The sequence below is a fragment of the Marmota flaviventris genome, chromosome 17, assembly GCF_047511675.1.
Source record: "Marmota flaviventris isolate mMarFla1 chromosome 17, mMarFla1.hap1, whole genome shotgun sequence".
NCBI classification, from domain to species: Eukaryota; Metazoa; Chordata; class Mammalia; order Rodentia; family Sciuridae; genus Marmota; species Marmota flaviventris.
Window position 1 is genome coordinate 54,247,963 of NC_092514.1, and position 12,377 is coordinate 54,260,339.

Sequence of the window (12,377 nt, forward strand, 5' to 3'; positions counted from 1 at the left end):
TGGCAGTGATTGGAAATCCTTGGTATCCCTGGGCTTGTAGTTGGGTCACCTAAATTTTTGCCTCCACTGTCACATGGTGTTCTTCCTGTATGTCTCCTCTCACACAAGGACACTAGTCCTTGGGTTTAGGGCCCATCCTAATCTAGTATGACTTAACTAAGTGCATCTGCAAAGACCCCATTTCCAAATAGGGTCAAGTTCTGAGGTTCTGAGTGGACATGAATTTGGGGGACACTTTTCAATCCAGTGCATCAGGCCCAGAAATACAAATACAAAAGACACAAAGCTGCTCCTTCGTTTCCATTGTACTGGCAAAAGTGGAAATATCTGTGTCACAGGTCATGTTCTCCAGAACCAGGTGGCATTTTAAGAGGTAACATGATTTTTTTTTTTTTTTTTTTTGGTGGTGGTGCTGGGGATTGACCCCAGGGCTTTGTGCATACAAGGTTAAACACTCTACCAATTGAGCTGCTCCCAGCCTTAGGGGCAACATGATTTTTAGGGATCATTTTTCTGTGAGAGGAAACAAATGGAGGTAGGACTGGGCAGAGGAAGAAATCCAATGGCCCTGCAAACCGGACTAATCTTGAATGGATCAGGTGGGGCCCTGGGGTGAATTTCACAGTTGAAATAGCTGGATTTCTATTTCTCTAGAAGTGGGCTGCCCCAGAAAGACATGCCTTCTGGTGATGTGCTTCCAATAGCTGAGGCAGACCTTGAAGGAGCCCCTGGCTGGTGGCTAACTGCTGTTCATCCTCGTCTGCCACAGTCTGACAATGCAGAGAATTAGAACGAAGAGTATGGCAGGCTGAAAATGTTCACCCCAGTGGGTACAGTGGCACATACCTGTAATTCCAGGAGCTGGGGTGGCTGAAGCAGGAGGATCTTAAGTTCAAACCAGCCTCAGCAACTCAGCAATGTAAAATAAAAAGGACTCAGTGGTTAAGCACCCCTGGATTCAAGCCCTATACAAAAAAAAAAAAAAAACCCACTAAATATCCACAACAAATCCCTGGAACCTCTGAGGTGATCTTATTTGGAAAAAGGGTCTTTGCAGATGTGATTATGTGAAGAATCATGCAATGAGATGATCCTGGATCCTCCGGGTGGGCCCTAAATGCCATCCCAAGTATCCTCATAAGAGAACAGCAGAGGGAGTTGTGCTGGACATGAAAGTGGACAAGGTGATGTGAAGACAGAGGTGGCAAAGACCCAAGCAGTGTGGACACATGCCAAGCTTGCTACTGTCACCAGCAGCTAGAGCAGACAACCAGCAGATCTCCTTGGAGTTTCTACAGGGTCCAAGGCCCTGGAAACAAATTGGTCTTGGCCCAGGAAAACTAATATTAGACTTCTGACTACCTTTAAAGAATCAGTTTCTGAGGTTTTACACCATTGAGTTTGGGGTGATCTGTTATGGCAGCCACAGGATACTAATACAAAGAGTAATAGGCAAATTGTTAGTGTGCCGAGTTAGAGGATTCGACTCAGGGGCGGCTTCAAGGATCACAGTTTACTCACACAGGCACATGAGCTGCTCAGACCCCCATTCCTTCCCCCAAAGCAAGAAGGCCTTCCCCAGTGGCAGCCTCGCTTCCCAGAACAGAACAGAATGCAGCTCTGCCCACCCTGCCCCACCTCTCAATGCTCTTGGGGTAGCCCACCTGAGACTCATCTTTGTCCTTGATCTACTTGTCACCCTGACCAGGCTGGCCCCTGCAGGATCTCCAGTCTCTTGGCCAGAGAAGGGGAACACAATGACAGCTCCCCCCTTCTCTCTGATTTGGGAAAGAAATATCCCTGGAACCTACAACTACTCCCTTTGCAAAAATCAGTAAAATGGGAAGAATATATATGATCTAAAGGGACCCTGCAGCTGTATGCCCAATAGGACACAAAGGTCCTTGGCACTCTTATGTGAATTTAACTTGCTTTATTCAGCAAGAACACACTTCTGGAAATGTGTACACTGTACATTTGTATATGCTGTGTAACCCTTGAACCTAGTTTTAGAAGGTGTGCTTAAAGGTACAGTACTTTAGACAACAATAAAGTAGGCTGAACAGGGGGAGTTGAATTAATAGTGCCCAGCCCTGATCTCAAAGTCCTCTCTCTACCCTGCTCCTCCTAGAATAAACCCCCTGAAGACCAAGGGTTGGGCCAGGCTGGTCCCTCCCAGGAGGATGGGCTGGAGGCTCCTCAGTCTGCACCTGGTCCCTGTGGCACTCAAGGAGGGCAGGCCATATGATGGGCCTGACACCGCAGCTCTCACTCGGATCCTTCTCCACTGTAGAATGAGAGAACAAGGTTTTGTTCCCCTGGGTCTCAGGCACCAGAAAGGCCTAGATTTCAGAAGCACCTCCAGGACAAGCCCTTTTCTGTATCAATAAGAAATGGGGACCCGACCCTGGGTTACTGCCCCCAAATTGAAGTGCATTCCACCCTCCTCCTGGCCTCTCCAGACACCTGAGCTGGGATGAGTTTTTGGCTTCTTCCGATGTCTTTTAAATCAGACATCCACTGTCTTTGGACTTTTAGAGAATGAGGGGTCTTGGAAGCTATGGGCACCTTCCTGGACAACTGTGTGTTCTTTGCACTAGAGGCAGGGGGACCTTGGAAAATAATATCCCCTAATTTACATCACCCTCCAGGAGACTATAACATAAGAGAAGCCAGCTGTAGCTGGAACCAGAAGAAGTCTTTAAATGGGCTTTCTCTCTCATTTATTTTTCCTAGGGAGTATAAGATAAAGCAAGTGGCTATATGAAGAGTTTTGTTTTGTTCATTCGTTTTTTGGTATAGACAATGCTACATTGGTGTTTAAAGTTGGCCTTAAATACCTACTATATGTCAGGTCTGTATCAGTAATAGATCATTCTGGGCTTAAGGAGCTAATTTTGGGGGGGGGGTACTGGGGATTGAACCAGGGGTGCTTTACCACATCCTCAGTTCCGTTTTTCTTTTTCCAGACAAGTTTTAGGTTCTTGCTAAGTTGCTGAGGCTAGTCTTGGATTTGAGATCCTCCTCTCTCAGCCTCCCAGTTTGCTGGGATTACAAGTGTATGCTACTACACTTGGCCTGGGAGCTAAAATTCTATAAGTGAGGCCAACACATGAATAAATCATTGTTTGTTTGTTTGTGTGTGTGTGTGTGTGTATAATCAATTATGGTATATAACATGTCAAGTAAAAGTATATGAACAAAGCCAGGAGTGTGGAGCACGCCTGTAATCCCAGCGGCTCCATGAGGCTGAGGCAGGAGGTTTGCAAGTTCAAAGCCAGTCTCAGCAAAAGCGAGGTGCTAAGCAATTCAATGAGACCCTGTCTCTAAATAAAATACAAAATAGGGCTAGGGATGTGGCTCAGTGGCTGAGTGCCCCTGAGTTCAATCCCTGGTACTCCCCCAAAACAAAACAAAACAAAAACCCAAAAGTATATGAACAAGCTCTAGGGGGCACAAAAAAATTCCTGGTAGTGTAGGAGGTGTAATAATTAATTCAGGTTTTGGGTTGCACAGGTGAGTGGGGAGGCAATTCCTAGCCCAAAACAAAGCAAGCACTCTGTTTTTCTGGGGATACCAGGGATTGAACTCAGGGGCACTTGACCACTGAGCCACATCCCCAGCCCTTTTTTGTATTTTATTTAGAGACAGGGTCTCACTGAGTTGCTTAGCATCTCACCATTGCTGAGGCTGGCTTTGAACTCATGATCCTCCTACCTCAGCCTCCCAAACTGCTGGGATTATAGGCATGTGCCACTGCACCCAGCTCACAGCAAGTACTCTTAATCTCACCCTCCGAAGCAACTTAATCTCACCCTCCTTAACCCAGTGTTGAGGGAGATTTAGGAAGGGTGGATTGGGCAGGAGGGCTGGAAAGCTATTGAGGCCCCCATCAGAATAAGTCAAGTCAAGGGGGTTCTGCTATGGGCCATGGGGAGCCTCTGAAGCCCTGTCCATCCAAAGACTAGGGTCAGGGAGCTATTTGGGATGGACAGGAATAGAAACCCCAGGTCATAAGAAGTTGAAACAAGTAAAAGCAGAGTTGGAGATAGTGAGACAGGTTTGAGATTTGCCTAGTTAAGATGTAAAATGTACTTTGGGGGTGAGCCAGGGATAGGGGGAGTTTTATGCCTTTTATCTTCTCAGTGCCTCACTCTGTGCCTGGCACACACAGCCAGTGCAAGAGGGAGTAGACTTGGGGTAGACTGGGCAGCTAAGCTGGGCAGCCCTGGGCACAGGAAGCTGCAGGGTTGTTGGCTATGCCCCAGATGTTTCCCAGCAGAAAGAGAATGCGAATGCCAACAGGCCATCACAGGGTGGGTGCAAAACATTTTCCAAGGCCAGTTGTCTGGCTGAGACAGGTTTGTAGGATGCTGTGGGGCAGCGAATCAGTGAGGAGAGCACCGCTGTGTGCACACTCTGCCTCACCCCCACTGTGTACTGGCATCTGTCTCCTTTCTTTAGCTCTCTCTGCCTCGCCAGGACCTCATCTCTCCCCTTTCCTGAAAGATTGCCCTCGGGTTTGCCAACTTTACAATCCCTGGGAAAGCCTTTCCAACAGACTGCAGGAAGCTTAGGGGGAGTTGAGCCAAGTACCCGAGTTTGGGGTGGGAGGCCACCACAGTTCTCCTTGAGAGTCTGAGAAAAGTATAATCCAATGCAGAAAAGCCGGTGCCTCTCTGCCCACACCTGGAATTTTGCATATGATTCCAAGGGACTGAAACCCAAGAGGAGGAGGGTGACGATGTTTGAGGTTATGGTGTCCTGGAGAATCTTGCCCCAGGGGCCTGTGCCCTCTTTTCCCTCCTAGGGAGATCTTAACAAGGGGCCCTTCAGGTCATATGGGAAGCACAGCCCCCAACCCAGCGCCCACGGAGGAGCTTTGGCTTTGGGTGGGGAGAGACAACCTGAGAACCGGTCTGCCAACCAGTTTAACCAGGGACTGGTTTCGACTCGGGGAGTTCAAAGTGAGCAGCGGCCTTTAACCCTTTCCCAGTAGTGCCCTGGGCGATGGAGAGGTGGTGGTCCATGCTGAAGAGGGGTCAGAGTCTCTTTGGACCATGAAATGGTTGAGGGTGACCTTGGCCACAGCTGGCCAGTACAATCAGATACCCAAGAATAGGGAAACTGAGGAGAGAGACTCCCATGCTTCCTTACCCTGGACTTCCCTTGGGATTCCCTCCTCCAGGCTGGCGGTCCCAGGAGGACCCTGGCTTCTGGGTAGATGCAGGGTCTCTGGGATTGGGTTTCTGGGGGTGATGAATATTCATCAGCCTGAGCCAGCCTCTGCTTCTGTTTACTTAGCTGGGAGGGGCCGGGTTTCAGGTTCACCTTGACTCTGGGAGCTGCAGCGGAGCAGGTACCCGCTCCTGCACCTGTTTCTTTTGCACCTGACGTGCAGCTGCTCCTACCCACCTCTCCTGGCTGAGCCTGGCCTCTGCGGCACCCTGGAGGCATCCTCTCCTCCCCCAGCCTCACCCTCCCAGGGCAGCTCCTCCACTCAGCTCCTTCTCTAGGGAAGGTCTCGCCTCCAGTCCGGAGCAGTCAGAATTACAGGTACAAGCAGAGGGCCAGTGGGTGGGGAAATCAAGGCACAGTCCCTATTTGGGACTCCCAGTGCTGCCTCCATGGCTGACAAGCCCAGTAGGGAGGGGGAACCCAGGGGCTGTCTCCTTCCAATCTCATCCCACTGGCCCCTTGGAGTCAATCCAGGCCTCCAACAGAGGTCCTGCTGAGAAAGTCTTGCTCCCAAGCAGTTAGTTCTCTATTAACTCTAAACCCAAGCCTGCTCCTGTTCCTCCCCCAGCCAGGACTAGTGTCTGGTTGTCTGGTAGGAGCACCTCACTTTTCCTATCCAGGGTACTCTAATTATCCAGAGTGGACAAGGGCCATGAGGGACCCTGTTGAGGGTGGGGGAAAGGTTCTGGGTTTTCTCAATGCAGAAATTTGACTGACCCCCCCCTCCCCTTATGCCCTTTCCCCAATCAATGGTTAACTTGTCTCAACTCAGAAGAGGCCATGCAAAGCCCTTCCGAGTAGTTCATTGAGCATACCTAGGGTGGTGGGGACTGTCCTGTGGCACCCATGTGCAGGGTGCTGGCCACCAAAGGTAGACTGACCCATGAGGAGTTTTGTGGGCCCAAAGCTGTGCAAATAGCAGAGGTGGAATTGGCATCCTCAGGGGCTGATTTCCATCATCCACGGATTGCAGTGCCCCAGGGCAAGGGCCCAGCCCTCAGCATGGCCAGCTCAGGGCCCTGAACAAGCAGACTGCAGGGCTCGTGTTACCAAATGCTGCATTTATGGGAGTTCCTGTACCCTGTCCCTCAGCCTCAGAAAATTCCTGCTGGCCTTCTGGTGTCACCTGGGTTCTGTACCCTCCACCTGGGAGCTGTCACAGCCCACTCCTCGGTGTGCTGAGAACCGGATCACAACCCTCCCAAACCCAGAAGGCCAGCGGGATCGGGCATGGACATATGGCTGGAGATATCTTGCTCTTTGCGATTTTGAGTATTTGGGAAGTTTGGCTATCATACCACCTTTGAAAACCATCAGATTTTACTGTCTTTTAAGGGCCACTACTTAAAGCTCACTGGGTTATTGTATAAAGCAAATAATTCTCTTATTTTTCTGTTTTGCAAATTCAGATTTCCATATGTTAGGCTTGCCTAAAGGGACAAACACCTGTTTACTTGTGCTCAGATGTCCTCCTGAATAGGAGGGACAGGAGGGCCTGGCAAAGAACATCCTAGGAAGACTAGGATACAAGTCCAGAAGACAAGGGCACCAATGACTTGGTGTCTTGGTGCAGGCCCTAAGGCAGGATATAGGCCATCCCTGTTTCTATGGCTTTTTGATTCGTTTTTTTGTGAATTGTGGCATCCTTTACTCCAAGGAGTCAGGCTCTATGGATGCCAACTTGAAATATGGTACCTATTTAAATAGGTATTTTTAAATTTGTTGAAACAGGTATATTTTAGCTGGCACAGGCAGAGGCCCCTTGCATAGGTTTAGGAAATCGGTGTTAGAGGAGTTTCGGGCACTGGATCCCCTTTCCCTGCATTCTCAATTCTCTGGCAGCTCCACATGAGTGATGGTGTACCCACAAAGCAGCGACTGGGGCACCCACAGAGCAAGCGAGCACCCTGTTCCTCCTTCCCTCCCCTCCCCACAGCTCCTTCCAGAGGCCCATTCTGGAACACCAAGTTCTGTGCAAGGCTGTGCTAAGCCCAGGCGGGGCAAGCTGCCAAAGCAAACCTCTCAGGCCTGTCCCTTGGTGTACTCACCTCTCCAGGGCACCCTGGAAGTATTGTGCCCTAAGAGGAGCTGCCCAAGGTCTCTCCTTGGCGTCTCTTGCTATTTGAGCCCAGCTGAATGGGCAGAATGGGAAAAGTGGGGTGTGCTTTTTGGACAAAGAGGTGGGAAGGAGTTCCCACCAGCAGGTACCAGGGGAAGGGAGTATGGCTGTGGAGGAGTGGCAGCAACAAGGGCATTCCGCTTATGCCCAGGCCAGGTCCTGCTTTCATTTTTCCTGAATTTGATATGTTTCTCCCTCTAAAAATATCTGTACTCCATGGAAATTCTGGAAATGAGAAAACCAGAGGGGAGAAAGCAGTCTCTATTCCTTTTATATAAAGAAAACCACTAACAATCATTTGTAATATTTCTTTTTTGAAAATTTTGTTTTTTAGTTGTAGATGGACACAATATCTTTATTTTTATTTGTTTATTTTTATGTGGTGCTGTGGTTTAAACCCAGTGCCTCCTGCATGCTAGGCAAGCACTGTACCACTGAGCCACAACCCCAGCCCTTGGCATATTTCTATGTGATCTTTTTATAAAACATGTTAAATCTATATTTAAAACTTATAATCCCAGCTTTGCAGGAGGTTCACAAGTTCCAGGCCATCCTGAACAACTTAGAAAGACCCTGTCTCAAAAGAAAAAATAAAAAGGCCTAGGGAAGTATGGTAGAGCACCCCTGGGTTTGATCCTCAGTACCACACACACACACACACACACACACCATAGTAAAGACTGTCAGCTTTTATAAGGAGGTAATATATTTGCTTGAACCCGGGCCACCTGGCCATGTAGATTTCTGGTATCTCCTGGCTTCTGTTCTCTCCTCCTGGGAGCTGTCATCACAGCCCACTCCTAGGTGTCCTGAGAACCAGATCACAACCCTCCCAGACCCAGAGATGCCTTTATTTATCCTCACTCTGCTCCTCTATCTTCATTCCTCTGGTCTGCTGTCCCCCACTCCTGCCTTACCTGTCCCCCAGACATCGATGGTACCCAGAACTTCTGCTAGCTCATGCAGCACCTTAGTGGAACTTAGCGAAAGATGTGTCTCTGGACTGGCAGCTCCATGTCGGGGCACACCGTTTTTGAGTGGAGAAGCCTGCATTTTTTTTATCCTCACACCTCTCAAAGATCTGTCCTTGTGGCGGGGTGGTGGGGAAAGGAAACCATCTCTTAGTAATTGCCTACCCTTATCCTAATTTTTACTTTGTAAAGCATGTCTACCTCTGTGGGCCGGGATTAACAGGAGAGCTAAATATTAGGGCTGGTGAGGACAGATAAGGAAGCTGAGGCCCAGAAAAGTGATTTACCAGAGGTCACAAAGCTAGACAGTGCCCAGGACTTCCCACTCCCAGCTGGAAGCTCCCCATTCTCCCATGGTCCTTTTATTTTGTAAAGCAGGAAAGATGTATTTGGCTTATAGTTTCACGGGGTTCAGTCCCTGTGGCTTTAGTCATAGGGGCTAGTTGAACATCATGGCAGAAAGTGTGTGGTGGGGGCTGGGGTCATGGCTCAGTGGTAGAGCACTTGTTTCACATGTGTGAGGCACTGGGTTTGATTCTTAGCACTGCATTCTAAGCAAAATGCACAGGATGTTTCTGTCTGCGTGACCAGTCATGGTCTGCCCACTCTGGGCAGCAGGGCCCAATGGTGGATTGGGAAGGGCTTGGTTCTGGTATCTAGATCCTGCATGCCCTGTGACCAGGCAAGTTGTTCCAGGGCCCGCAGTCCTGACGGCCTGGAAGGAATGACCTCAAAGCTTCCTATAGAGTGTCTCTGTGGGACAACGGGGTGAAGTTGTTCCATTGTCCTTCTGTCTGGCCCAGGGAGTCCCTCTTGTTTGCTTTGGTGGCTCTTATCCTAGATTCTTCTTTCTTTAACACTTTCCCAAAGCATTACATCATACCAGCTATTCGAACCCTGGGTTTCTTTGGTCCTATCTTCAATTCTTCCTTCAACTCTTCAAATAGCTGGTGATTGCCAGGTGCGGTGCCTCACACCTGTAATCCCAGTAGCTTAGGAGGCTGAGGCAGGAGGATTGAGAGTTCAAAGCCAGCCTCAGCAAAAGTGAGGCGCTAAGCAACTCAGTGAGACCCTGTCTCTAAATAAAATACAAAATAGGGCTGGGGATGTGGCTTAGTAGTGGCGTGCCCCTGAGTTCAATTCCCAGGACCCCGCCTCCAGAAAAATAATGTGATTACTAAAGAGGCTGGAGAGGGCTGATCCAAGCTGCCCACAGGATTTGCCCACTGACCTTTGTCCCCTTCCCCTGCTCCAGCAGAAAGTCTCCCCTCGACTCAGGGAGCGTCATGACCGAAGTTGGTTGGTGGAAGTTGACCTTCCTCCGGAAAAAGAAATCCAGTCCCAAGGTGCTGTACGAGATCCCTGACACCTATGCCCAAACGGAGGGAGGCACAGAGACTCCGAGGCCCGACACTGGAGGGCCCAACAGCGACTTTAACACTCGTCTGGAGAAGATTGTGGATAAGAACACAAAGGGCAAGCACGTCAAAGTCTCCAATTCGGGTCGCTTCAAGGAGAAGAAAAAAGTCCGGGCCATGCTGGCGGAGAACCCCAGCCTCTTTGATGACCAGGAGAACAAAGGACAGTGAGAGGGGCCGAGGAGGATGCTAGCATCTCCCTGCTCCTTGCCATCAGCAGGATCTGAGACAGGAGCTTGCCATACTGGCCTCTGGTCATAGCTGAAACCTTAGGGGCAGTTGATGCCTGCTGGCAGGAAACGTCTGGGTTTTAAGTTTGTATTTCTGTGCCCCAGCTTTGTGTAAGGCCTGGGAGACCCCAGGCTCCCCTCCTCTTCCCCTGACCACATACAATGGCACTCTTGAATGAGGAGGAAAACTCCCACCCTGGAAGCCCAGCCCCCCTTGGAGGGGAGCGGAGGGGAGTAGAGAGGAGGTGTGGCAGACTCCACCTCCCCTGTGAACACAGGGTCAAGGGTGAGTTTGAATTGCTGCTCCCTCTACTTTCTCTACTTGTAACTGTTCCCTGGACCAATCCTAGGAGAGCACATTTTCCAGAAGCCACAGCCACGTGATTGGGGGAGGGGATGGTTTCCTTGGTGCCAGAGGCGGAGATGTTGAACTTGAGCTCACCTCTTAACACAAGTGGTAAACTTCCTGGAACTTTGCCCCCAGGTGTGGAGTAGTGGAGGACCCAGTCACTCCCTGGGATGGCTGCAGAAGGCCCGACCAGTGACTCCCCAGGTTTCTGTGTTGCCACTTGTGCAGAGACCCTCAAAGGGAAGCCTCACCAGCCAAGGAGCCAAACTGATGGTGTGGGTGGGAAAGCTCTGGTAGGAACTAAAAGCAGCCAGTTTTCTCCTCTCCTCCTCCGATAGTATTTAAGACATGAATCATGGAGCTTTGAATTTTGTTTAAAAAGTAATTGAAGGTTTCTCTTTGTGATAAACAATTCTGTAAAAGCAGAGAGCCTATTTATGCTCTTATCTTGCATTTATGGAGATGTGTGTTTTTTATGTGCTCAAACTGTTTCTTAGAGCTTCAGGAAGTGTCCTCAGGTGTGTGAGAATACAGGACCTTGGTTGATAATTCCACCATCAAACTAGGCTTAGTATGGAGGGAGGCAGGAAGGAGCTAGTTATACACACTTCAGTGGTTAGTTCCTTCTGGGCAACAGAGAGGCCATAAAAGTGGGCCAGAACTTTAGTGACTGATCCTAAAGTCTCTGTGTGGTTTGGGATCAGGATTCAAATGCTGGCTTCCCTACTTAGTAGTTGGGTGACCTTGGGAACATTTTCTCAAAGACTACTCTGAGCCTCAGTTCCCTCTTCTGTGAAAGGGGCTGTAGTAGCACCTATTCATAGGGAGTGGTCTGTATGAAATGGCCCATAAGGGGTCCCATACTAGGTGCTCAGTTAAATGTTGGTTTCCCTCTTCTTTTCTTTATTACAGAATAATAAAGAAATTACATCATGCCCACAGCTTCAGTTTAAGAATGAAGCAAGAACTGTCTTCCTATAATGTTTAGGTCAGGCTCTTTTTAAAGGCACGAGACCTGGGAACTGGAAAATATTGGACAAATCTCTGGAACTTATGGTGGGAACAGGGCGAGTCCACGGTGGCCACTGAACTATGTGGCCCTGCAGCTTCCAGATAGCTTCTTGCAGGCTGCTGGGCCACCCCACCCCAGGGAACTGCCTGGAGAAATTTATTGCCAAAACAAACAGACCTATACAAGGGGGCCTTTGTTAGGTGCCTAACCCAGGCCAGGGGGAACTCAGAGGATGAGTGAGGGAGACCAGGATTTGGAGGAATAGAAGGTGGGTTCAAGGGTGCTGCCTTCCTCAAGGACTCCTCTCCTTCACCTCCCCACTAAATTTTCTATGTTCTCACCAATTTCTCAATCCATACAGCCTCCTGTGGAGGAGCTCAGACCTTCCCTAAACGTGTAGTCCTGCCTACTGTTAATAACTACCATTTACAGAGCACTTATAACAGGCAGCAGGGACACAAGCATTCCACAGGCCTCCTAATTTAATCAGTTCATTGCAGGAAATGAGTACTATTAACCCCATTTTCCAGATGAATTAACTGAGGCTTGGGTTAAATCACTTGCCCCTGGTTCAGGCGCTCAGAGGCAGAGCTGGATTAAAGTCAAGTTGGTCTGTGCCTATATCCACTGTCTCTATGGCGCCTTCCACTAGAAAATGAGGTTCAGAACAAAGAAAGCAGCATTGTTAGTCACCTTCTGCAGAAGGGGAGTGGGGGAAGAGAGAGGGAAATGTCTGGCCTTAGAATCCTGGGAGGTGAGGGCCACTTAAGGGTTTCAGACAGACCCTGGAATGGATGGGAAAGAGCCAACAGCCTCCAGGCTGGCTGTACCGTAGACCCCATATTGTAGGACCTCCGTCACAGCCCAACTGGGGGTCCCTGAGGTGGGAGATGAGGATGGGCCCTGGGTCATGGTTCTGACTAATACTGGCACTGCATTGCCACCCACTCCAATATCACCTTCACCCTTCTTAAGTAAAAGGGTCTGGAGCTCCCTGTCCCTTGCATGCTGACCTTGCTCACAACCCTGAAGTGATCTTC

The 12,377-nt window shown here is 49.5% G+C and overlaps 1 protein-coding gene across 1 annotated transcript; it reads left to right on the forward strand.

The window, feature by feature from the left end:
- Positions 1–9,614: 9,614 nt before the first annotated feature.
- Prr15l (proline rich 15 like) lies at positions 9,615–9,917 on the forward strand. The gene has a single exon (XM_027924626.3). The coding sequence runs from the start codon at positions 9,615–9,617 to the stop codon at positions 9,915–9,917; it is 303 nt and encodes a 100-aa protein (XP_027780427.1).
- The last annotated feature ends 2,460 nt before the right edge of the window (positions 9,918–12,377 follow it).